General features: G+C 53.4%; 1 protein-coding gene across 2 annotated transcripts; it reads left to right on the top strand.

Annotated features, from left to right (window-relative positions):
* Window positions 1-11190: 11190 nt before the first annotated feature.
* LOC142458119 (glutathione S-transferase Mu 1-like) lies at window positions 11191-23541 on the top strand. 2 transcript variants are annotated; one of them, XM_075559172.1, is made up of 8 exons: window positions 11191-11300; window positions 11580-11655; window positions 12045-12109; window positions 12373-12454; window positions 12548-12627; window positions 13611-13706; window positions 13792-13902; window positions 22660-23541. In XM_075559172.1, exons 1-8 carry the CDS (start codon window positions 11265-11267, stop codon window positions 22747-22749), a joined length of 636 nt encoding a protein of 211 aa, XP_075415287.1. In that variant the 5' UTR covers window positions 11191-11264; the 3' UTR covers window positions 22750-23541. The 2 variants fall into 2 exon arrangements, with proteins under 2 accessions (XP_075415287.1, XP_075415280.1); XM_075559165.1 differs by having other exon boundaries at window positions 12548-12648.
* The last annotated feature ends 1044 nt before the right edge of the window (window positions 23542-24585 follow it).

Raw genomic sequence — 24585 nt, 5'->3', positions numbered from 1 at the left:
AGTCAGGAAAACCCTCCAGATACACACCCATGGACTCGAACCACACTGAACTTAACCTGCTTCTACAACTGTGTGAGTCACTTTCTTGATATAAAAATTTATATATACAATATGAGTGTGCCTGTGTGTGTATCACTTGTTTTATTCTTCTCCAGGACCAGCCATCTTGGGGTGAACAGTCAGTCCTTGAATATTCATTTCTTTGCAGAATCATATATGTTGCCTTTCACCCCAAACTCAGTGTTTGTATTGGGGGCCTGGACACAGGCAGGCCAAGCACAACCCAGAGTTTCCAGCAACAGTCTAGGTGGCAGGGAGTGGGGGGCGGGGGAAACACAGCAGCAGATGGTCAGGATGGGATCAGGAAGATTCTGGGGGAGGAGCTCTGCTGTCTAGCTCCGTGTGTCTACTGTGTCCATAGGAACAGGCTGGAGCAGAACATCACCTGCTCACTGAACCTGCAGCTTGGGGCTGGTGACCCAAGGCCTCAGAGGCCTGCAGGGATACGGGAGGCCCCACTGTCTCCCATGACCCCAGCCCCAGGCTCTCATGCCCCAGGCATGCCCCAGGCTCTTCCTACATGGGCTCACATGGCTGCTGAAGTGACAACTCCCCCACCCCCGCCCCCACCCCAATCCTGCCCTGTAGCTCAGGGCCCAGGGCTACCTGGTGCCTCCATGCTGCCAAGGCTGCAGCCGCCCACCACAGGGTATCACCCTGCCTGCCCATGGCCCCACCATGCAGCTGCTGTCCCACTGAGACGTGCCCGTGTGTACTCCCTGTTCCCCTGCGTCATCCGGGGCCCGGGGCCAGGTACCTTGCTGGCCTGGTTGAGGCCCGGGTCTTTCCAAACCAGGGCTAAGGCTTCCCTCTGTGACACCCATGAGGGGATTAAGGAACGGTGGCCCCTCATGGGTTCCCGATGGCTCACTGAGCAAGTGGTTTATTTGGGTCATGAGAAAAGCAACTCTTCTTCCAGGTGGTTGGTGCCAAGTTGTTGGGTAAGTCCAGTGTAGCTGGTTTACAGCAGCCACTTGCCTGGTGGCCCTCTGCAGTGCCGGCCTTGTCCACATGGTGGCGGGACCGAGCCCCTTAGGAGGAGTGTTCCTACACTTGCCTGCAGCCTCCTCTGTCTCCCTGCCTCCTGTCTGTCTGCCTGTCTGTCTGCCTCCTCTGGGACTGGACAACTGAGGGACACCATCCACCTGCCCAGTAGACAGGCTGGCGCGTGACTGAGCCCCCATCAAGAAGACACATGATTCCAGGTTCAGCCAGGACCCCACTAGGAGGAAATTTGGCTGATGCAGACACCTGCTCTGTCGCCAAGGCAGGAGGCAGGGCCCTGCTGGCCCTCAGGTGTCTGGAGCCCACTCAACCTCCCTCCCAGGACCCCAGGCTCCTTAGGTACGTGGCCGCATGTGCTCAGCCTCAGCTTCCCTCTCCTGCACTGGCCCTCCCTGACTTTCCCAGCTCCCCGCCCTCTATCTGCACTGCTTCTGAGATGCAAACTGATCTCTCAGTTCATTTCCTTCCCTCTGAGAAGGTTTCCCTGGAACGCTCAGAGCTGGGAGGGCGGCCTCCGGTCCTGGTGACACCCCCGCACGAGTCAAGGAGACAGGGCTCCTTGCTTAGAGGCCTGGTGGCAGCTCCTGAGGGTTTGGGTGGCCTCAGCAAAAGGAGCTTCTAGAATGGTGGCCCTCAGCAGGACTCCAAGGAGGAGGGGGCTTTGACCAGGCTCTTCAGGATGGGCAGCCTGGGAGCAGGGCCTTTGGAGCCTGCATGGGGGTCTCCCTCATCCTCTGCTGTGGGGTCAGGGCCCCAGAGGCTGCAGTGGAGGCGCTGGCACTGCCCTGGGCCTGCAGACCAGTGCCTGCTGGGATGGGGTCCAGGGGAGGCTCCTTGCCTTCCAGGAGCCAGTGCCAAGGGAGTTGCCTGGGAGGATTGTCCCAGGGGGCTTCCTCCAGGGCTTGCTCACTCTCCCTCCTGCTCAGTAAAGGCGCTGGCAGGGGGATTCCGTCATCAAGGGATGTCAGGTCCCCCATGGCTAGCATGTACTGAGCACTTACCAGGTGTCCCAGGTCCTGGTGGTGCTGTTCAGTCCCAGCGATTCTGACTCAGGGACCCGAGGGCCTGGTTCAAGTGCTAACCTGAAAGGTGGCCATTAGAACCCACCAGAGGCACCCTGGAAGGCAGACTTGGGGGTGGGCTTTCATGTCGATTTCAGCCCAGAAACCCATGAAGCAGTTCTGGTCTGCAACACAAGGGGGCGCCAAGGCTGGGCATGTCCTGAGGGCAAAGACCAGCAGTGGCAGGAGCTGCCAGGACCAGGCTGAGTCTCAGGGTTCACCGCATTCACAGGGGCAGCCTCACTGCATTTCCCATCAGCCATTGCTGCCAGGGACAGGGAGGGAGGACACAGGCCTCCAGAGAGGTAAGTGGAAGGCTCATGGAGAAAGAAATGGCTGTGAGGTTGGTTTGGTGGCTGTTCACTGCCACAAGTTCCTGGGTGGCAGGAGCAGTGAAGCATGCAGCTACTATCCAAATGGCTGGCTGTTCGCCCCAATCTCCGACACAGCTTCAGGGGAACATTGGCTAACTCTTAATGAGACACAGACAGGAGAAGGAAGACTCACCAAGGAGCAAGAGGTCAAGTGGCGTCTGAGGATCCACGATCAGGGCACTAGTTCATGGAAACAAGGAAGTGGTCACATGATCATGATCGGTGGTCGATCACCATGTCACAGCCACAGGTGGGACTACGGAAGCTGAAGCAGGATCGTGATTGGGACGTGTGCATCATGGTGGCGGACGAGCTTACAAGATTGGTGCAGGGCCTTCCAACGAAAGCAGTCAGGGCACAACTGAGAGGACATGACTCTTGACTGTGACCCCCAAACCTGTCCAACAGAGACACACCAGGCGAGCCCCTGAGGGAGATTGCCCCTCCCTGGGCCAGCTGGAGAGTGGGGAGGGAACCCACTTTCCAATGCACTCTCCCTGAGGGCAAGACTGCTCTCACCCCTAGTTCATCATGGTCAGAAGGAATCCACTGAGGGATTAATTCACACGGGGACTCTGCAAAGGGATTTGGGGTTTTCGCCGTAATCCACAGCCTTCTGAAAAAGGGTGCTCAAAATTTAAGCTCTAATACAGATATAAAACAGGGGACATAATGATTGCTCTCTGATGCTGAGGCAGTTTACCTAAAGAGGCCAACCCCTAGGCACAGGAGAGAGAAGGCCTGGTGGCCTTTTACAGAGTCAGGGCTGGGTGGGCAGCGGGGACAGTGTGGGTGAGTGGAGAGCGACAAGCCTGCGCCATTCCCAGGCTGCCAGTCTGCAACACTTGTCTGTTCATTGCTTTACAATCAAGTGACTTTAAAATCTGGTTGTTTGCCTTTGGGTAAAAGGAGGCGAACACTCCTACTTATCTCACAGGGGAGTTCAGGAGTAAAACAATGCTCCCTCGGTGCCAGCATCCAGCCAGTCCACCAGCAGTGGCCCCTGTGTCTGCAGAGCACTGACTGACAACCGGCAATAGCGGGTGACACTCAGCACTTGCTGAAAGGGAGGAGGACTTGAAACATGAAGCATGGCAGCCGGCAGTGTGGATCACAACTTAACGTAACAACCCCACACCCTCACCGCCAAACTAGGAGGCAGCATCGTAATAAAGGGAGAAAAGAGGGACGTGGTGACAGACGGTGATGGATCCACAACCAGTGCGCACGGCAGCAAGGGATGCATCGCACCGGGCCAGCCTGCTGCACGAGAGCTCTTCACAGGGTTGAAGGCAGGGATGCTACTTTGAGGACTAAGGTGCGCCTGAGCCAAGCCAGGTTTGAATTGCCTCGTAGACACGGAAAGTTGGATACTGAATAAAGGGGAGCAAAGAAGAGTCAGTGCATCTGAATCCCGGTGCTGGCAGAGAGCACTGGGAGTACCACGGAGCGGCGAAAGCCCAAACGAACCTTTCTCCGAAGACCTGCAGCCGGGATGCTCCTTAGAAGCAAGGAAGGAGAGCCTTCATCCCATGCGCGTTGGACAGGCCGCCAGGAGAAGTCAGTCTTGGGGAAAGACAGCATGCTTGGGAAAGCAGAGGGGCAGCGAGCAAGGTCATGGCCACAGCGGCTACCCCAGTGCATTCCGGCAAAACAGTGGGGATGCGGTGGACCAGGCAGGTGTCATTCAGCTGTGTACAGATAGGGTCACTGTGATCTGGCGCAGACTCCAGGCTCCTAACAACAACATTGTTCCTGAAAGGCCGACATGCCAGGATGCTCCAGACTTCCCTCCTAGCTCCTGGGGATGTGGCCCAAGACCCCAGTCCCCCCAAAGCCCAAGGAACTCTAGCTGCATGGAGGCCGTGCCTGACTGTGCTCACAGGACAGAGCTGTGTTCCTGCACGTGGGCAGCGCCAAGGTTGCAACTGGCCAAGGGTGTGTGGCGGGCTGGGCTGGAGGAGCGCATCTTCCAGGGCGAGGCTCCGGGAGGGAGCTGGGCTGACCCTCCATAGATGGGCCACACACTGACCAATGCATGGCCTTCCCTGGTGAGAATTTCCAACGTGACCGGCAGGGAGCACTGCTGCACCAGACAGGCTGGGACATCAGCGCCAGGTACTGGTGACTGAACAGTCATGCTGCTGGGCACCTTGCAGCCCAGGAGCCACCAGCCTTCTCACGCTGCTGGAGGCGTTAGGGTTCAATGGCCAGGCTGCCCTCCTGCCCCTCCCTTGTCTGCACCTCTCCACAGTGGAGGAACTGCTGCCCTTTCTGCAGCGAGGGGGGTGAGCTTGGCACAGAGTGGCAGTCCCTGTCTTGCTACAGCCAAACCCAACCCACTGTCACCGAGCCCTTCCCCCTCCCAGGGACCCCCAGGAGGGAGCAGAGCTGCTCCGTGGTTCTGAGACCTTAACCCCTCAGGAGGGCAGACAGCGCCATCTTCTCCCGCTGAGCAGCAGGTGGGTTTGAGCCTCCTTCCGGTGAGCAGCCCAGAATGTCACTTACTGGGCCACCAGTTACCCTCACCTGCCACGCCAGCCACCTGGCCCTGCCTCCTGAGCGGGTGCAGGCCAAGAGGGGTGGTGAGCGTGGGCAGGAAGAGCAGCTGGTGGGTCAGGGTTGGTGTCTCTGCTGAAGGTCAGGGGATCTTAGACTAGGGTAGCATTGCCCAATAAGCATGGTAAGCACAGGCTTCCTTGTGCTTAGTCAGAAATCCATAGTGAACCATTTCACATTTTTTTCCACCGAGTCTGCTTCTAGGTACGACTGGCAGCTCGCTCTCTACTCCCCAACCCCATGGCATCAAAGCTTCGCTGCAGATTGACAGCCTCTGACAGGAACAGGACTTGGCCCTGCTGGGGTGGTGGTTACAGCCTGGGCTGCAGTCCGTATGGTGAGCAGTTCGAAACCACCGTCCGTTCTGAGGGAGAACGACGGGCTTTCTGCTCCTGTCAAGTTACAGTCTCAGAAAGCACGGGGCTCGCTCTGTGTCAGCACTGACCCGATTGACCCCATGACAGTGAGACAGGATCAGAGTGGCAAGGTAAGCAGGGGTGTACTTGGGCTTGCTGACTAATCGGTAGCAAAGATGTGCTGAGACCCACGTGTAACTGTTCCCTCCAGATGGGTCAGTAAGCACAAGTACGTCCCCGCTTACCTTGCTTCCTGGGTGCTCCACCCCTGCTCCTGACCCTCTGCTCCAAAAAGCCAGCCTCTCCATCTCTCCCTGCCACATCTGCATGGCCCAGCATCACCTCTGCTTCCAGTTCAAATGGGCAGGCCGCAGTCACATGGAAACCTTCATGTTTGCCCTCTGTGACCTCTGGGTCTCACAGGGGAGCGAGCTTGGGCTGACCCCAACATGGGCAGACTCCCCAGAAGCACCCTACCTGGGCTAGAGGCTTCAAGGCCCAGTTCCTGTCTCGTGGGGCCACCTGCTGTCCTCCAGCCCATCTCTCCCACTATCCTCTTATGCCATTCCCTCCCCTCTCCCCCATGGCCTGCACTCCTTGGCCTGGAGGGGAGCAGAGATCCCAACAGTTCCATGCAGGGCCTCCCCGCAGCCTGGTGAAGGCACCTGCCCAGCACCGGTGGAGCTCTGGCTGTGCAGCCACCCATTGACGCCACGGCAGGTGTTTGCAGCCCCTGGCGGCTCTGAATATTCTGGCCTCCAGCAGCCACAATTCTCCCCCAGGGATGGTTGGAAGGGCACAGTGCACCTAGAAGGCCCTGTGCCTGGCACATGACTGCCTCGGTGCCAAGTTCATCCAGTGTCAGTTTTCTCCGCTTGGGCGCCCTCTGGCCCTGGGGTTCAGTCTTAGGTCCTGGGGCAGCCAGGGAGAGCCAGACGTTGTGCCAATACAAACAGTGATCCACTGGAGGTGTCCTGGGTCAGGTCCGTATTCCTCTGAGCCTCAGTTTCCTCAAACACAGAATAGGGGGGAAACAAGGAAATCAAAGGGGAGTCTTGAGGAAACTGCGATACCGGGGGCTTCAAAAAGGTCGCAGAAACAGGGAATGACACGAGTTTGACGAGAATGACGCAATTGTTCCACGAACTTTTTGATTCATGCGCTGTTGCCAATGGGTTGCCTAGATCAGCGGTTCTCAACCTGTGGGTCGTGACCCCTTTGGGAGTGGAGTGATTCATAACGTAGCAAAATGACAGTTATGAAGTAGCAAAGAAAATCATCTTATGGTTGGGGGTCAGCACAACATGAGGACCTGTAGGAAAGGGTCGTGGCATTGGGAAGGTTGAGAACCACTGGGCTAGATGGTCAGAGACTTGGAAGGAATACAGTTGGAGCCTTGAAAAAAGGTTTCTTCTCCTGTATTTTCTTACTACCTCATTCTAAAAAAAAATGCTAATTACCATAATGTAGATGAAGAAGCAGAAAACTTGACAAAACCAGTGACGTACAAAAAGCAACAGCAAGGAAAACAGGAACAATTTGCATCAGTACAAACCAAGCGCCTGATTTGAAGCACCCCTGTATCTGAGCGTGCACTAGATGGCCCGGAGGCCCTGCCTGCCCTCTGCCTTCCCCACAGCCAAGAGGCGGGGTCAGACATGCCTCCACGCCCCTCCTCCTTTCCCTGCTCCCCCCACGGCACTCCGCCTCCATGCTGCGTTTCAGCGTCCACTGCAGCGGCCACACAGAACTCCCAGACCACACGCCCCATCATGGGGTTCATGATGGAAGTTAATAGGTCCACACACGTTAGGATCAGCAAACAGTAAGAATACAGTTCTTGGTCTACAGCAACACCTCTCCTAAGGCAACAGCAGCTTCTCCCTCGTCTTTAGCCTCTCAGCCACGTGGACCTCTGCCTCCGTGGACCAGGACCTGCCACTCAGGCTCACAGTCCCATGGCTCAGTCTCTGTGCGGTTCCGCTGTTCTGTCTGGCCTCTGGTCTCAGCCTGGCTCCTGTCCTCTGCCTTGGAGTCTCTGTGCCAGTCTCTGGCGGCCCGGTCTCAGCCTCCACCACTTCAGACAGATCTGGAGCTGCTCTGCCGCTGGTCCTGGGCGTTTTCCTCTCAGTCTGAGATGGCTCGAATACACTGAGGAATGGCTTTGGCTTGGGTGTGGTGTTTGTCTTTCAGCTGAGCGTTCTAAACCAAACTCACTGCCTTGGAGTCGATTCTGACTCAGAATGAGCCCACAGGCCGGTGACTGCCCTTGTGGTTTGCCGAGACAGTAAGTCTTTGGGGGAGCAGAAATTTCTGTCTGTCTCCCAAGGAGCAACTGGTGGTTTTGAACTGTGGACCACCAGTACACCACCAGGGCTCCTTCGTCAACTGACCATACCTAAAGGAAAAGGAAGGTGTCTTAAGGCACACCCTTTAGTGAAGTCCAGTGTAAAGATGTCCCCAAGGACACAAAGGATGTGACTGGATTATACCCTCTACTAAGGTCAGGGTTTAACCCCATCTTAATCCTGTCCATTCGTAAAGCAGAGAATTCCTTCCAAATTGGAGTGATAGCCACAGAAATAGAGGCTGGAATTCTACTCCGTCCCATTTGGAATTCTGGCTAGAAGGGCCAGACTAACAGACCATGCCTCAGGGTAGCAATGGCAGGCAATGATGGTGGCAGTGTATTAGAGGGCTCAGAAAGCAAACTAGAGTTTTGTATGATAGGATATTGATGGATGCAAGGTAAGCTTATAAAACATGTTTTTGTTATAACTAACTAGAGGGATATATTTATTTTAAAAAATACATTTTTGCTGAAACACCGCATAAGCCCCTTTTAGGCGGTCATTTGGTGTCACCCCCTCTGACAGGGCCATCTGGTGAGGTTCACCCGGCACTCCCCTCATGCCATCACTGCATCACCTGTGGAAACCTCCCTCATGCCCACCTCTCCCTGCTGTCTCTCCCAGCTCCAGTGCCCCACGGGCCTGAGGCTGTGGGCCCAGGAGATCCTGGGTCTGAGAATCTATCTGATTGTCGGGTCCTCCTCCTCCTTCTGCAGAAGTGGACTCCTCCTTTGGCAGGATCAGGAGCTCCGGTGTCACTGTCACCCCAGAGCTGCACTGCCACTACAGAGCTGGGGTTCATACCCACCCGCCGCTCTGAGGGAGGAAGAGAAGGATGTCTGTTCCCAGTCTTTTTAATTCTATTGATGCTCCTTGGGAGACAGACAGAAATTACAGTTTTCTTGTTAAAGAAATCTCCTTTTCCACAGGGAAAGAAAGAAAAGGATTTACAATCATGAAAACTCTGTGAAGGTTTGCTATTGATGGCCATCAACTCCATGCTCGTGGGTCTGGGTCTTGCTTTTCTGAAGGGTCCACTGCTCTGGGCCGCAGCTGCCTGTCCTCAGAGACCTGTCCTAACCGGCATGGCCTCTTTGTCCTCCATCCCGCCTCTCCCTCGCTACCGCCTCTGCGTGTTTAAACCAACCATGAGAACAAAGCTGTGCTCCTTGCTGTTCCTACTCTGCTCCAGCCTCCTTGGAAAGCGGGCTACCGTTGTCAGGGGGTGCACAGCAAGGGGAATGCCCTTGCTGCCACCAAACGGTGTGCCTGAGAAATGCCGTGCTACACGGATACAAACAGCCACCACCAAACCCGGCTCCTTACCTTGCCTTACTCCTGATACCGAGTGAACGCCAAGATGGCAAAGATTTTCTTTTAGATGCAAATTTTAGTTTTGAGCTTTTTCATGATGTTTTAATATGATGCGCACCCATCAATAGAATGCCATAGAATTTGGTTTTATACAATTAAGGTCTCTGTTAATTATTACACAGTAATCAGGGGGATGCAAGCGGGGTTTTTTTTAATTCAAACTATTTACATGGTAATTGAGTTCTCACTCTCACCCCAAATAAGAAAGACCATCAATCAGTGATGTTTCCAGGGTACTTGAATACATCTCCAGGTCCCTAGGGGTACACATGGTGTAAAGATTCATTTTTTATTAAATGAAATGACAGCATAGATAAATACTAATTTCAAAACATCTGCTCTATTTATATTATTATTATTATTCTATTTTTCTTAGTGCTTATTTTATCCTTTAACATCTAGAGTTCCAAATTTTATGTGATTTTACAATTAAACACATTAAAAAGATGTACACAATCACCACCACTATCGATGTAGAAATTTTCCCTTTTCTTGTACTCACTCTCCCTTCCCCCAACCTCCCCTGCCATCACCCCTAAGAAACCAGTAATCCAGTTCTACCTCAACAGACATACCTACCCAGGATTTCATGTCAAGAAAAACATACAAAAACAAAACCCGCCAAACCCAACTGAGGGAAAACCCTCAGTTGAAAAGATAACAGAAAATAATAAACCCTAGAATAAATTGAAACTGGACCCAAAGGGGGAACAAATGATAGCGTGTTACGTTTTAATGCAGTTTGTGGCGGTTGACTCGTGACCCTATGGAACACGCCGGGCCCTGTGCCGGCCTCACAATTACGCTCGCTGGAGCCCTGATCGCAGCTGCAGCGGTCCACCAGCCAGTGCGCTCTGTCTTAGAGCAAGCTGTTCACACCCGGGAGCAATCCTTTTTGCTATTTTCGGGGTTCGGTCTAGTCATTGCGTTCCCTTCCACGATGTGTCCGTTCAGCCTGCTGGACCCTTCGTGGATAATGAGCTAGAACTGTTAGAAGCAGCAGGCCCTTCCGCGAGTGGACTGGGGCCTGTCCTCCCTGGAGGCAAACTTCCTTGAGACTCCACTAAGGGGTCACAGCAGAAGTTGCTTCCTGACCTGCACCTCAACTGAGACCTGGGGCGACTGGCCGGTAAGAACAGCTGCGAGGCATCTGCAGCATGGTCTGCCCCCTCCCCGGCCCTGGTGACACAGGCTTACAGACCAGCTGGCAGATGCAGTTGGGGCCGAAGTCCACTGCAGCCTCCAAGCCACAGTACACCTTGACCCTTGGGCACCATTAGTGAACTCTTTACTATTGGCCTCACACCTTATCACCTGCACAGTATGATGGTTACGCTTGTGTGTGTGTTAAAATGGACATGTCATAAAAACTGCCATTGTAACCATCTTTAAGGGTAACATCCAGTAGCTCTGTCTTGCCTGGCTCAAGAGCCCTGTGACCGGCACCTCCCTGTCACTGTCCTGGATGGGGGCGGCTGGCAGGACATTTCTGGAGCGACACCGCAGACAGCAGGCTCATTGCTGGGTGTGAGTCTTCCATTTGGGGTGGACAATTGGGCCGCAATTTAAATGCATGGGTTTCTTCTTGGTTCTTGTGGCCCTTTGTCCCCTGACTGACCAGGCCAGGCCGGGGCCCTTCCCAACAGTGAAAGGAAAGCTGGGGGGCCACGTCTGTTTGCTGTTCTCTGTCCTGGCTTCCGGGGGCCTTCTCGGACTGGCCAGCGCCCTGGCTCCCCGTGCGGTGCGGACTGCGCCCTGGGTGGGGCAGCCTGGGCCTCCCAGAGGCCTCGTCCGTGCTTCCGGCGTGTCTCCCCAGGGCGCCGCGAGCCGGGGACTTAGCGGAGCCCCGGGCGTTGGAATCCGGAAGCCGGAAGGTCAAAGTCCGAGTGCGGCGCTTTCCGCTTCTGCACATGCACACCTCTGCGGGCTGCGGGAATCCTCGCGGCCGGAGCGGAAGCGGGATGTGCTGCGGAGCACGGAGGTGGGGTCGGCCCATCTATGGACCGGGGTCCCCCGGGGAGGGGCGGGGCCGGGGCGGAGCATGCGCAGACGGGGAGGGGCGGGGCGGGGCCCAGCTTCCGAGAAGACTGCTTCCCCTAGCAGAGCCCCTGGAAAGGCAGCACCATGCCTGTTATCTTGGGTTACTGGGACATCCGCGGAGTGAGTGAGGCATCCATCCACCCACCTGGCCAGATGGGACAGGGGTGCGGTGGGGACGGGAGTGCTGAGCAGCTGGGCACGCACTTGAGCACCTTTGCTGGCGCTGGCCCTTCTTGACCTGCCTGGCCTGGTACCTTGGGCCCTGATGGGAAGTGACATGGGGCACAGGGAACAGCTTCCCTAGGGAGTTCAGAAGGGTCTTCTGACCTGCTCCTTGCGGTATCGGGGTGCAGGAGTCAGGACCCCTCAAGGCCACCGCTTCTCCTGCTTTCTCTCCAGCTCGCACATTCCATCCGGCTGCTCCTGGAATACACTGGCTCAGACTACGAGGAGAAGAAGTACACCTACGGGGGCGGTAAGGGCGCCGTGTGTGGGCCCTCTGCCATTTTTAACATGCTTTGTAAAAAGCAGCCCTTGCCCCCACCTCTGCATGCCACCTGGGGCCCTGTGGCTAAGCAGCAGCAGGGGCCTGCCTGTGCAGGACACCGGGGCTGGGGCGGAATTGCTGCCGCCCACAGTAATGAGGAGGGGGGGTTACCCCCTCTGGAGACGCCAAACCAAACCCCTGCTGTGGAGGCTGCCTCACCTGGCAAGCCTTACTCCTGGGAAGATTTGGCTTGGTGGGTCTCTGAGCTCCCAGAACCCCCTGCCCCAGGCCCACTGGGCAAGGCCTCCTGGATGGTTTCTGTGGGCGGGAGGTCCGATCCTCAGAACACAGTTCTCATTGGATTGTTTCCACCTCAGCTCCTGACTATGACAGAAGCCAGTGGCTGAATGAGAAGTTCAAGCTGGGGTTCGACTTTCCCAATGTAAGTCGGGGTGGGGGCAGGGACAGGTGGCCCGAGGCCTGGAGGTGTTAGGGTGCCGAGCCCTCTGCCCTCCTCCCCCTCCTGGTTCTCTCCACTGCCTCTCCGTGTGTTCCCTATGGCAGGTCATGCGGGTGCTGTACACATATGATTGAGGGCCTCCATGGGTCAGGCCCTCCGTGTGCCGGGTCCCAGCTGTGTCCTTGCTCAGGGGCCGGGGCGCTGGGGGCCTGGTGGGATAGCAGAGCTCCCTATTGCTCTTGCAGCTCCCCTACTTGATTGATGGGCCTCACAAGATCACCCAGAGCAACGCCATCCTGCGCTACCTTGGGCGCAAGCACAACCTGTGTGAGTGGGCAGAGGCAGGGGCAGGGAAGGGGCACGGCCTGGCTGGGGGGAGGGGAGGATGCCAAGGGTGAGTGTCTGATGATCTGGTTACAGGTGGCGAGACAGAAGACGAGAAGATCCGAGTGGACATCTTGCTGAACCAGGCAATGGACACCTCCAACGACCTGGCCAGGGTGTGCTACAGCCCCGACTTTGTGAGTTCTCCGTGGGCTGGTCCAAATCAGGATTTGAGTGGAAGTCAGGACTCGGAGCTCCCAGCTACAGTGGTCCTGTGTGCCAGCTGAACCCCTTAGAACTAACTTAGATCTTCCCTGGAACCCTCATTACTGCTGCCATCACCCTCACTCTCCCCCAACAAACACAGAATCAATCCCCTCCAGTTTAAAAGTCAAATCAACTCCCCTGTGTGGAAACTAAGGGGTTAAAAAGCTGGGGAACTCTACCCTGTTACTTAGGAGCTTCTCAGGGGTCCTGATGACCAGCAGCAGTGTCGCCCAGAGTCTCTCTGCAGGGATGCCCTGCTGTCCCTCCTCCCTGTCAGCATCTCAAAGTCTCCTGGTCATTCAGGAGGCCATTCAAATGCCCTCCCGGTTCTTGTGCCCCCGACCAGCCAGAGCCCGACACCTGCCCCTGAGCTCCTGTCCTTGTTGCTGTGCCTCTGAGTGCTTCCCTCCACCATGGCCTCAGCCCCTGTGCCTGCTGACAGGCAGGTGGATGGAGAGCACAGGGGCAGTCAGATCAGTGTCACTCGCCTCTCTGCCTTCTGTTGCCCTGACAGAGGGGCCTTGAACACAGTCTCCACTGTCCCTCTGCCCCAGAGTCAGTACGGACTCAGAGGGACCCTGGGGGACAGATAGAACTGCTCCAAGGGCCCCCAAGACTGTAAGTCTTTCCTGGAGCTGACCACTCCTCTCTGTCGCAAGGAGTGGCAGGCGGGTTTGAACTGCTGACCTTGTAGTTAGCAGCCTGATGTCTAACCATAGTAGGGGTCTAAAGAATTCTGGCTGGATTAAATGGAAGCCTGTGACCAGGGAGGGGCAGTCTGAGGAGGATGGCAGCTCCCCCAGGGCCAGCTGGGTCAGTCAGCAGTGGGGTAGCTGCCTTTCTCTGGGGAGGGAGAGTTTCTGAGGGAGGTGACAACTCTTTTCTGCCTCAGGAGAAGCTGAAGCCACAGTACTTGGAGGCCCTGCCTGGAAAGATGAAGCTGTACTCGCAGTTCCTAGGGAAGCGGCCGTGGTTCGCAGGGGACAAGGTAGAGGGGAAGGAGATGGTGACAGGTTGCTGTCAATCTTCCTGATGGTGGCACCTCAGTCCCACTCCTCCTTGGCTTTCTGCAGATCACGTTCGTGGATTTCCTGGCTTATGATGCCCTTGACATTCACCGTGTCTTTGAGCCTAAGTGCCTGGACGCCTTCCCAAACCTGAAGGACTTCATGGCGCGCTTCGAGGTAATGTCCCTGACCCTCTTCTATGCTTCCGTTTCCTCTCCCTTCTCCATGAGGCTGTCTGAGTTTCGGAGATTCAATGAACAATGACCCCCATTTACAGCGCATTGGTTTCAAGCCAGGACTCGGGCTAAGCATTGACATATCCAGCACCCGCTTTACCCTTCACAGTCCTACTCCAAGCTGGACAGAACTATGAGCCCCTTTTTCTAGATGAGGAAACTGAGGCGCAGGGGAGGGGCGTTTCAAGGTCACACAGCCTTTCACCCTGGGCTTCCCGTCAGTGCCCAGGGGCAGGAGCCAGGGCCTCTCTTTTAGGGAGAAGGCTGACCTTCTCTTGACTGAGTTTCACAGTCCGTGGAGAGTCGCTGAGGCAGAACTGAGGCGTGTGTCTGTCGCTGACAGTGCTAGGCCGGTGAGAAGGTTGGCTCAATATTAGTTCCCAAGACACAGACTTATTGATACTTGGCCCCCAGAATGCTTTGCGGCACTTGGATCCGCGCCTGGGCCAGTGGGAATTCGCGGGTCTGCAGAGGTGCTGGGGTGGAGGGTCTGTGTGGGTGCCCCTGGGAGGACTTTCTCCAGGGTTCTCTGGTGGACCAGAGTGCTCCCTCCTCTTCTGCCGGTTCTGCCTCCTCACTGTTGAAGGCTCCCGTCTCTGAGATGGTCAGTGCGGGTAGTGTGCCTCATGTCCACTGACGCGCTCCTTGGACGAGGCCCTGGGTCAGGCACAGCGGGGCCTGCAGAGCTGGCCCTGCCCTGGAGCCCGCCCTCCAGCAGCACATGTGCGGACACGGGCTGGACACGCCCCTTACAGCCACTTGTCCATTGCACTTGACCACTCGGTTTCAGAGCAACCCAGTCTAGGTGGTCCTAGATTTGGGAATTAGAGGCAGTTAGCCAGCGGGTGGTCAGCTGGAGTTCATGGTTCCTTCCCATGAAGACATGTGTTCCCTTGTTAGTTCTCATCTGGTTCTGGTGCTGGTCCAGGCTGAGCCCCTGGGAGGTGACAGAAGAGCTCAGAGGCCCGTGAAGGTCAGCTGTGGATGGCGGCCTGCAGTCTGCTGGGGCTTGATCTCACTGGCTGAGCGAGGTCTAGGGGTCTTTGAGCTGATCTGTCCTGCTGTGATAGCCCCAGCCCCCTGACTCTCAGACTGCCCAGCTGGAAGCACAGTGAGCCTGGGCTCAGGTATTGGCTGTGGAGCGTGGACTCCCCCAGTGGAGAGATTAGAGTCCGGCCCTGCCCAGCTCTGCTTTCCCTTCTCCCCTTTGCCAACCTTCAACCAGATCTGCTGAGTCATTCATTCCCAGAGCGCTGGGAGTGACTGTAGGCTGGCAGACGGACCCTGGGCCCCTTTCTGCTGCTCGGGCACCTCTATGTGTGCAGCTCTGGGGAGCTGGCCAGGCGCCTCGAGCCTCCCCTGCAAAAGTACGAAGTCTTTTCCACAGGGAGTGTGAGGTCTTCCGGTGGGGGCGGGGAGGGAGAAGGAGCCCAGGCCTGGGAGAGACAGCCAGGGTGTGTTCCAGGCCTGAATCAGTCAGCAGGAGGAAGACGTTGAAGTCTCTGCACCTCAGTTTCCCTTCAGAGAAATGGTGATAGTAGGGTCTGTCAACATCATCCTGATACTTGTTTTAAGAAGCCGTTTTATTGACATGTAGTTTATATATCATACAATACAATGACTGAGCATATAAAAAGAGCTTTCCAATCATCACTACAACCAATATGAAGCATGTTCTTATTTCTTGTACTCATGATTATTAGCTTCCCATTTCCCCCAGTCCCCCCTCCCCATGCCATAACACGAGGACACTATGAATCAATTGGGTACAGTCGCTATCGATTTACCAATCCTGCATTTCACAGACACAAAAACTTAGAGAAAAAAAACAAGAACAAAACCAATAGCAAAACAAAACGGAGAGAAACCTCAATGGAAAGAAAGGAGACAATATTGAAAACCAGGATGAGTTTAAAGTGGGTCAGAGGAGAGAACAAACGGTGAGGTTGTATCTGAACCGTCGCTTCCCTAATCGATGTAGCAATCCACTCTGCCCATTAGCAATGCTATTCACCCGAGCCAGTGCTCAGAGGGCTGCGGCTTAGTCGCATGAGGACCCTGCACATGGGTTTGCACTTTCCCTGTCATCCATAGCCTTCTGCACCCCAGGGGCTCAGAAAGCAAGCTCTAATGCATTCCCTGCTCCAGTCTTAGATTTTAGTCCCTGCAGTCCTTGGATCATGCAGGTTAGTGTGCGTCGTCCGTGTGCATTTAGCTGACACCTCACCTAGAAGGTTGCTTGTGTTTCACACCGCGGTTAGATGACGCTTGTTTGAAAGCAAGCCTTGAAGACCCCAGCCACTATTCATTGGGATAGTGGGATACCCTCGATTCTTCACCACGCTTTGTGATGCTCTTGTAGGCAGCGGCCAAGGAAAGGTCTCCGGCGCATAGTGACCGTGTGCGCAGCAGGAGGAAGCACTGCCCAGTCCTGCCCCATCCCCACCACCGTGATGCCGCCACTGTGTCACTCCGTCTCGTCAAGGGCCTTCCTCATTTTAACTGTCCCGCCACGTGACCCAACATGATGTCCTTCTCCAGGGACTGGGCTCTCCTGACAGTAATGTCCAAAGCATGCAAGGCAAAGGCTTGCCATCCTTGCCTCTAAGGAGCACTCTGGCCTTGCTTCTTCCAACGCAGATCAGTCTGTCCTGTGAGCAGCAATGACACATTCAGTATTCTTCTCCAGCCCCACAATCTAAATGTACCTATCCTGCGGTCTCCTTTATTCGATGGCCAACGTTCACATGCACATGACTCCATGGAGAACACCATGGTTTGGGGCACGCACACCTTCGTCCTCAAAGAAACATCCTGTGCTCGTCAGTACTCTGCAGCGGTCTTGTGCAGCAGATGTACCTAATGCAGCACAACTATTGATCCCTTCACTGCTGCTTCCGGGAGCATTGATTGTGGGTCCCAGTAAGACAAAATCCTTCATAACCCCAACCTTTCCCCATTTACCACCATGTTACCTACTGGTCCAGCTCTGAGGATTAGGGCCTTCTTTTTTTTTAATCGTTTTATTAGGAGCTCATACAACTCTTATCACAATCCATACATACATATCAATTGTGTAAAGCACATCTATACATTCATTGCCCTCATCATTTTCAAAGCATTTGCTCTCCACTTAAGTCCTTGGCATCAGCTCCTCTTTTTTTTCCCTCCCTCTCTACTCCCCCCTCCCTCATGAGCCCTTGATAATTTATTAATTATTATTTTGTCACATCCTGCCCTGTCCAACGTCTCCCTTCACCCCCTTTTCTGTTGTCCGTCCCCCAGGGAGGAGATCACAGGTAGATCCTTGTAATCGGTTCCCTCTTTCCAACCCACTCTCCATCTACCCTCCCAGGATTGCCCCTCACACCTTTGGTCCTGAAGGTATAAGGTATCATCCGCCCTGGATTCCCTGTGCTTCCAGCTCCTATCTGCACCAGTGTACAGCCTCTGCTCTGGCCATTCTTGCAAAGTAGGATTCGGATCATGATAGTGTGGGGAGGGGGTCTTCTTACACTGAGTTGTAATCCATACTGAAATAGTAGTCCACACTTTGTCAGCAAGTGCTTCGATCCTCACTTTCAGCAAGCAAGGTGGTGTCCGCAGCATACCCACAGGTTGCTAATAAGCTTCCCTCCAATCCTGATGCCGCATTCTTCTGCATATGATCTAGCCTCTCTGGTGATTTGCTCAGCACACCGATTGACCACATGTGGTGAGAAGATACAACCCTGACTCACATGCTTCACCTTTCTTTATTTTAAACCATGAGATATTTCCTTGTTCGGTTCCTACAGCTACCTCTTGATCCAGGAACAAGTTCCACATGGCACAACGACATGTTCCGGAATTCCCATTCTGCTCATGGCTAGCCACATTTTATTACGGTCCACAGTCGAGAGCCTTGGCGTGGCCAATGAACCACAAGTAACTATATTTCTGATGTTCTCTGCTTTGAGTTAAGTTCTTTCTGATATCAGAAATACTATCCCCTGTTCGACATCCTCTTCTGAATCTGGCCTGAACCGACAACGCCCTGTCAATGCACTGCTGGGTGATCTTAAGCACAATTCTACTTGTCTGAGATTTCAGTGACATCCTTCTCTAGTGTGAGCGTTCTGTTGGGTCACCTTTCGTTGGAATTAGCACAAATATAGATTTCTTCCAAGCACATGTCCTGGCATAGACGAGTGAGTGCTTCCAGGGCGTCTTCCATTTTCTGAAACAATTCAGTTAGTGTTCTGTCACTTGCTGGAGTTTGCCTTTCTTCCCTGAACTCCATTGGTCCTTGCTCACATGCTACCTCCTGAATGGTGGACGGTCCACTAGTTCTTTCTGGTCCAGTGTCTGTGTTTTTCCATCTTCTTGTGAAGCTTCCTGCATCATTCAATTTAGAATCTCCCAAAACTGCAATTGGAGGCTTGAATTTCTTGAGCTCTTTCGGTGTCAGATGTGCTGAGCATGTTCTCCCCTTGGGTTCTCTCATTCTAGGCCCTGACGCATTCCACTGTAATGTTTGCCTTCGTCCTCCAGAGCCACCCTGTGAAGTTCTCTGTTCAGCTCCTTGACTTCATCCTCTCTTCCATTTGCTTTAGCTGCTCTCCAATTAAGAGCAAGTTTCAGAGTCTCTTCGGGCATCCACCTGGATATGTCGTTCCTGTCTTTAATGACCTTTTGCTTCACATCTGTTCTTGAGATGTTCTCAAAACCCAGGTGCCATCCTCAAGGTAATATTTTGGCTCCTGTCAAAATTTTTCATTTTCATCAGCTTCATCCTGACCTTACATATGAGCAATTGATGGCCTGTCCCACAGTCGGCCCCTGGTCTGGTTTTAGCTATTGAGCTTCTCCATTGTGTTTTCCCACCGATGTAGTCGATCTGGTCTCCGTGTTCCATCTGGAGAGGCCCATGCATCTAGCCGCCTTCTGTGTGGTGAACACAAGTTGCTGGCTTGACAAAGTCCTATCAAGTGACCTCCCACTTTATTTCTATCCCCAAGCCCGTTCGCTGACTGCTGTTGCTTCCCCAGCATGACAGACTGACAGACCAGTGGTGGTAGCACGTGGCTCTATTCTTCGGGGAGCTAATTGTTAGTCATGAGGGCTGAAGGAAGTGCAAGCTCGAAGTCCACTCCCAGGTCCCGTTCTCATGCTGGGTCATAATCTCTCTACCACTCACTGGCCCGCTTCTCATACAGCGATGGACGCTGCAGTGTGACAACGGCGTCTCACAGCCATCAGGACCCTCACGGTGTGCCCACTGAGACAGGCGACTTCTGAGACACCAGCCACTGAAAACCTTATGGCGCACAGGGGAACGCTGTCTGCTAGGGTCCCAGATGTTGAGCCCCTGAGGTTTGAGGCCATCAAAAATCCGCCCAGGGCAGAACTTCCTCCAAGTGGAGTTGACCTTAGTGATGTGAACATAGCAAACTTTCCGGCTCCTAATTTACTCGTGGGGGGGTGTGGGGGTGGGGAGAGGCCAAAATGGGTGTAGAAAGCGACTCTGACATTTGCTTTTGAACATGAAGTAGCATACGCAAGTGGAAGAGATGATGAAAGAAAACAACTGAAGAGCACAGCTTTCCCCCAGATCCTGGATGCTTCCTCCCCCCAACTAAAAAAAAAGAAAACAACTGAACACAAAAATCCCAACGGACAGCTTAAGACAAAGATTTGTAATAAAGTGTGCAACGACCTGGAGGCAGAAACCCAAGAGGGAAGGACACACCCAACACCTCTGCAACGGAAAGAATTGAAGGGAAATTCCAAACCTCGAGTCCAATCTTGAGAGATTCAATGGGCAAACTAGACAATGAGACAGAATGCATCAAAAGAAGATGGAAACAATACACAGTGACGGGACTCAAAAAGAAGTGGTTGACAATCAGACGTGTAGCATATTCAAGAATCCGGCTGCTCTGAAGGAATGGGTGCAGACAAGGCTGCAGGCAGGGGTTGGCAGAAAACCAACTGCAATGCCTGAGCAAGCCGAAGCACTCCCTTGTCTGTGGCAAACTGCTTGGAAGTCAGCTCCCTGCCAACCAATCGGAGAGATCCATTTCTGTGCCCACTGCTGACGAAGGTGATTTAACAGAACAACATCATCAATATCACATGAAAGTGAAAATAGGATAAAAGGTAACCGAAATAAGGTAGCAGCATTACAAACGAAGGGGCACCCCCAAACTGGAAAAGGCTCCACTGGACAGAGCTTTCATCGGTCACGTTTTCCCGCTAGATGAGCATCAAGCGATTCGCTCTGAGTCAGTGCACTCAGTGGTGTCCCCTGGGGTGGGGCTTTCTGGTCACAGTGAATTTTTTCATGAAAGCAGTTTCACTCAAAGCTCATTTTTTGTGAGGGCCAGTTTAAAGGAACAGCATGTGCCTGTGAAATTTTGTTCCCTGCTCAGGAACAATGCCGCAGAAACTGCAGTGATGTTGAACACAGCCTTGCTTGCTGGAAGCGAAGAGGACCTGGAGCAGTTGCTGATGTGGACCAAAGACTACAGCCTCGGTATGAGTTGCACCTCACTGTTAAGGAAACAAGTGGGCAAATAAACAGCAGCATCATTGCTAAAAGCAGAAAACATCAGGCTTTTCAAGCCTTTCATGTTCTTGGATCCACAACCAAGGATCCAGCAAGCACTAGGCAAGAAAGCAAATGACTCTCCCTGGGCATGCATGGTGCAAAGACGTCTCTCAAGAGGGAAAGAGTGAAGATGGCACTTTCTGAGGATCTCGGTGCCACTGGCTCAAGCTATGGCATGGTCAATGGCCTCACCTGCATGGAAAAGGTGGGCAGTGACTAAGGAAGGCCCGAGAAGAATCGATGGGATTGAATCATGGTGAAGAATATTAGCTGTATTTATCATGGACTCGCAGAGGAATGTACAGGCAGAATGTGCTTTTAAAAGCGAGGATGATGGGCTTGTGTCTCTGGAGGGGGCCGTGGTGCTGGGTAAAGTAGGTCAGTGAGAAACAGAACAGCCTAAGCCAGAGGGATCGACCCAGTGGCGGTGACCGTGGGCCCAAACATGACAGCTGTGATGTCAGTGCAGGGCCAGGCAGTGCTCTGTCCTGTTGCACATGGGGTCCCTGTTGAGTGGGCACTGACTTGATGCCATGAGCCACAGCACCATGTCGTCATCTCTGGTGGATGCCAGCTTCCCAGCACTGCAGGGTCTCCCTAGAGGGCACTCCTGTTGGGATAAGAGATGGTTTTTAAAGAAAGAGTTCTTTTACTAGATTCTTATTTTTAATTCAAAGGCTTTTTTATTAGAGCAATATATAAGGAATATAAGACATTATACTAGACAACATATAGGGAAAAATAAAAGATCAATATTTCATCCATAAGGAGAAAGTCCTAATACATGCTCTACTGTCATTGAGTCCATTCAGACTCATAGTAACCCATGAGTGCTTGTTGTTGTTATTGTTAGGTGCCATCAAGTCAGTTGTGACCCATGGCAACCCTGTGCACCACCCTGCCCCATCCTCACAATCGTTCCTCTGCTAGAGCCCACTGTTGCAGCCTCTTGAAGGTCTCCCTCTTTTTCCATGTCCCTCTGCTTTATGAAACATGGTCCTCCTTCTGGAGGGAGTGGTCTCTTAGGACAACATGTCCAACAAGACAGAGTTTCATCATTCTTGCCTCCAAGGAGCACTCTGCTCTTACATCTTCAAATCAAATCCATTTGTCCTTTTAGCCAGCCATTGAACTTTCAGTATCCTGCACCACCCCACTCCAAAGCATCTGTTTCTCCACTCTTCCTTATTCAGTGCCCAGCTCTCACATGCATGTGATGCCATGGAGACCACCATGGCTTGGGTCAGGCTCACCTTAGTCCTCAAAGAAACACCCTTGATCTTCAGAACTCCAAGGAGGTCTCGTGCAGCAGAGTCGCCTAGTGCAACACGTCCTTTGATCTCCTGACCGCTGCTTCCATGTGCATGGATTGTGGATCCAAGCAAGACAACATCCTTGACAGCTTTAACCTTTTCTCCATTTACCTCGATGTTAGTTATTGGTCCAGTTGTGGGGATTTGGGTTTTCTTACGTTGAGCTGTGACCCACACTGAAGGCTGCAGTCCTTGGTCTTTAGCAGCAAGTATTTCAACTATCGTCACTGTCAGCAAGCGAGGTAGTGTCACCTGCATATCTTGGGTTGTTAATAAACCTTCCTCCGATCCTGGTGCCATATAATCCAGCTTCTCTGATGATTTGCTCAGCAGACAAATTTAATAAGCATGGTGAGTGGAAACAGCCCTGATACACACCCTTTCTGATGTTCAACCATGCAGGATCCCTCTGGTCCATTCACACAACATGTACAAGTTCCAAATGAGCGCAATGCAGTGTTCCGGAATTCCCATTCTTCTCAAGGCTGTCTACAGATTGTTGTAATGCACATGGTTGAATGCTTTGGTGTAGTCAGGAAAACACAAGTAGACGCCCTTCCGATAGTCTCTGCTTTGAGCCAAGACCCATCTGACAAGAGCAATAATTTCCTTTCCTTGTTCCACATCCCCTTCTGAATCGACCGTGAACCTGTGGTATCTCCCTGTACATGGACTGCTACAACTGTTGTTGGATGATCTTAAGCATGTGATGTTGATGATATCGTGCTATAGTTTGAGCTTTTACTAGGTACTTCACAGGCAGCAAACCGGACCTTGTCTTTCTCACCCTCAGGGCCTGAAGAAGATTTCTGCCTACATGAAGTCCAGCAACTTCCTCCCACACCCTGTCTTTGGCAGGGAGGCTCTCTGGGGCAATAAGTAGGGCCTGGAAACCCAGGAGAAGGAAAAGGTGCCAGCCCTGTACCTGCTGCCCAGGAACACCAGCTTCCCAGTACCAGCCCATTCCTACCTGACCCCTGATCACTCGCTGCTCCTCCCTAGGCCCTTGCCCAACCCCATGGGATCGAGACCCTCTAAAGCCCCAGCTCCCACTTCCCTTCAGCCGGTCCCTCACCCCACCCCCCATCCCTTGTCCCTGCAGGGAAGCCAAGCTGCTGGCCCTTCCCTGATGCCATTTCTGCTCAGGGAAGTAGCACCAACCCATGTTTGCAGGGCTCATCCTGAGCTGCCCGCTCAGGATGCTGTGCAAGCAGTGCTTCTTCAGGCCCTGCCCCAGCCCCGCCTACTCCCGGGGAAGGGCGGGGCCACACTTGCTGAGTCTGTCCTCTCCGCTCCCTGGATGCAGAGATAACGGGCTGCTGGTGGTGGTGGTTAGGAGAGCAGGTGTCCTATTGCTTATGGTGTCCTGGGCAGGGCCTGAGGGGACTCTGGGGATGGGGGAGTAAGGACCAGCGTTATAAGAGTTCTTGCTCATTTCTGCCCAGTCTCCATACCCCTTTGTTGCTCACCATGGGGTCCCCACAGAAGGGCGTCTGTGACTGGGAACTTCGTTCAGCTTCCATCAAGTCCATGAGGCCCTGTGCCCGTGCTTCTGTGAGCACTGGAACTGTGAGGAGGGGACTGAGCAGGCTGCAGGGGTGTTACATCCTGGACACTCTCGCTGATTCTGATTACCCCCCCCCCCCCCCGTTCTCACAATAAAGTTAACAGAATGCATCCCAATCTCGTGTCATTGTCATTCACCTTGGCTTTCACCTATCTGGAGCATCAATTCATTAAGGAGAGCATTCACATCTCATTGAACTGTTTATGTCTGATGCCCATCACAGTGCCTGGTCCTCAGTAAATGTGGAGTGGAAATTGGTAACTTGAAAGAACAGTCCTGGGGAAGTTCTTGGAGATCTCTCCAGTCATGAATGGGATTTGGAGATCTGGCAATGGCTCTGAGCCCATGGCGGTCTACAATGAAGGCCCGAGATTGAAGCCCAGCATGTCTGGGAGAAGACGGCATTGGTTCTCTCTAGTTACTGATTGGACTCCTTGACCTGAATTGGGCAGACTGACTTTGTTGGACCAAATTGGTCAGATCTAGCTGTTCAGGAGGCGGTGGCCTTTATTCCCTCCATCTACCAGGAGCAGGACTCAGAACCAGCTGAGGAAGCAGAGTCCTCAGACCGTGGTCAGTCTGTGTCACACCCTTCGAGCCTTGGTCCCCAGCAGAGAGAAGTTTGGGAGAACAACCTTATTACAGATGGTCGCTGCCTGCAGTGCACTTCCTGCAGTTATTAAATAGAAGGGCGTCCAGAGGAGTCACATTAACACTGGTTAATAAATGGCTCCTTTAAAAAGATAACACTGGTGAGATAAAATTGTAGCAAAGGGAGCGGTTTCAGAACCAGATAATGTAAAAGTTAAGCTGAACATCCGTTAAACTTGAAAACAAGCTCCGAAAGACAGAAACGCTGAAAACAAAAGGGAAAGAAAACTCCGATAACTGGAACAAATAATGTCAATCTGATTGAAATGGGCGTGTCTGTACGCAGAGCAGGGTTCGGCCAGCATCTTCTGTCACAGAGGTCAGATAGGAAACGGGGTGGCTTTGCAGGTCACGTGGCCTCAACCTGTCCTGTTCCATACAAAGCTGAATGGAACGTTATCTTCATAAACCAGTACCTATCACTGGCCAAGTCCTGAGCTGGAAGCTCAATGTCTCGGTGATGTTTCCAGGAGCCTTCCAGTCAGCTTTGGCTGGTAACAA

The sequence above is a fragment of the Tenrec ecaudatus genome, chromosome 1, assembly GCF_050624435.1.
Source record: "Tenrec ecaudatus isolate mTenEca1 chromosome 1, mTenEca1.hap1, whole genome shotgun sequence".
Lineage (NCBI taxonomy): Eukaryota > Metazoa > Chordata > Mammalia > Afrosoricida > Tenrecidae > Tenrec > Tenrec ecaudatus.
Note: the sequence above shows the minus strand (reverse complement) of the source record. Positions and strands in the feature narration are given on the sequence as shown.

Excerpts from the sequence above, each read along its gene's own strand:
- LOC142458119 (XM_075559165.1), top strand. The coding sequence starts at position 11,265 with ATGCCTGTTATCTTGGGTTACTGGGACATCCGCGGA. Across the intron at positions 11,301-11,579 it reads GTTACTGGGACATCCGCGGA|CTCGCACATTCCATCCGGCT; the intron begins GTGAGTGAGGCA and ends CTTTCTCTCCAG. Across the intron at positions 12,110-12,372 it reads TGGGGTTCGACTTTCCCAAT|CTCCCCTACTTGATTGATGG; the intron begins GTAAGTCGGGGT and ends TTGCTCTTGCAG.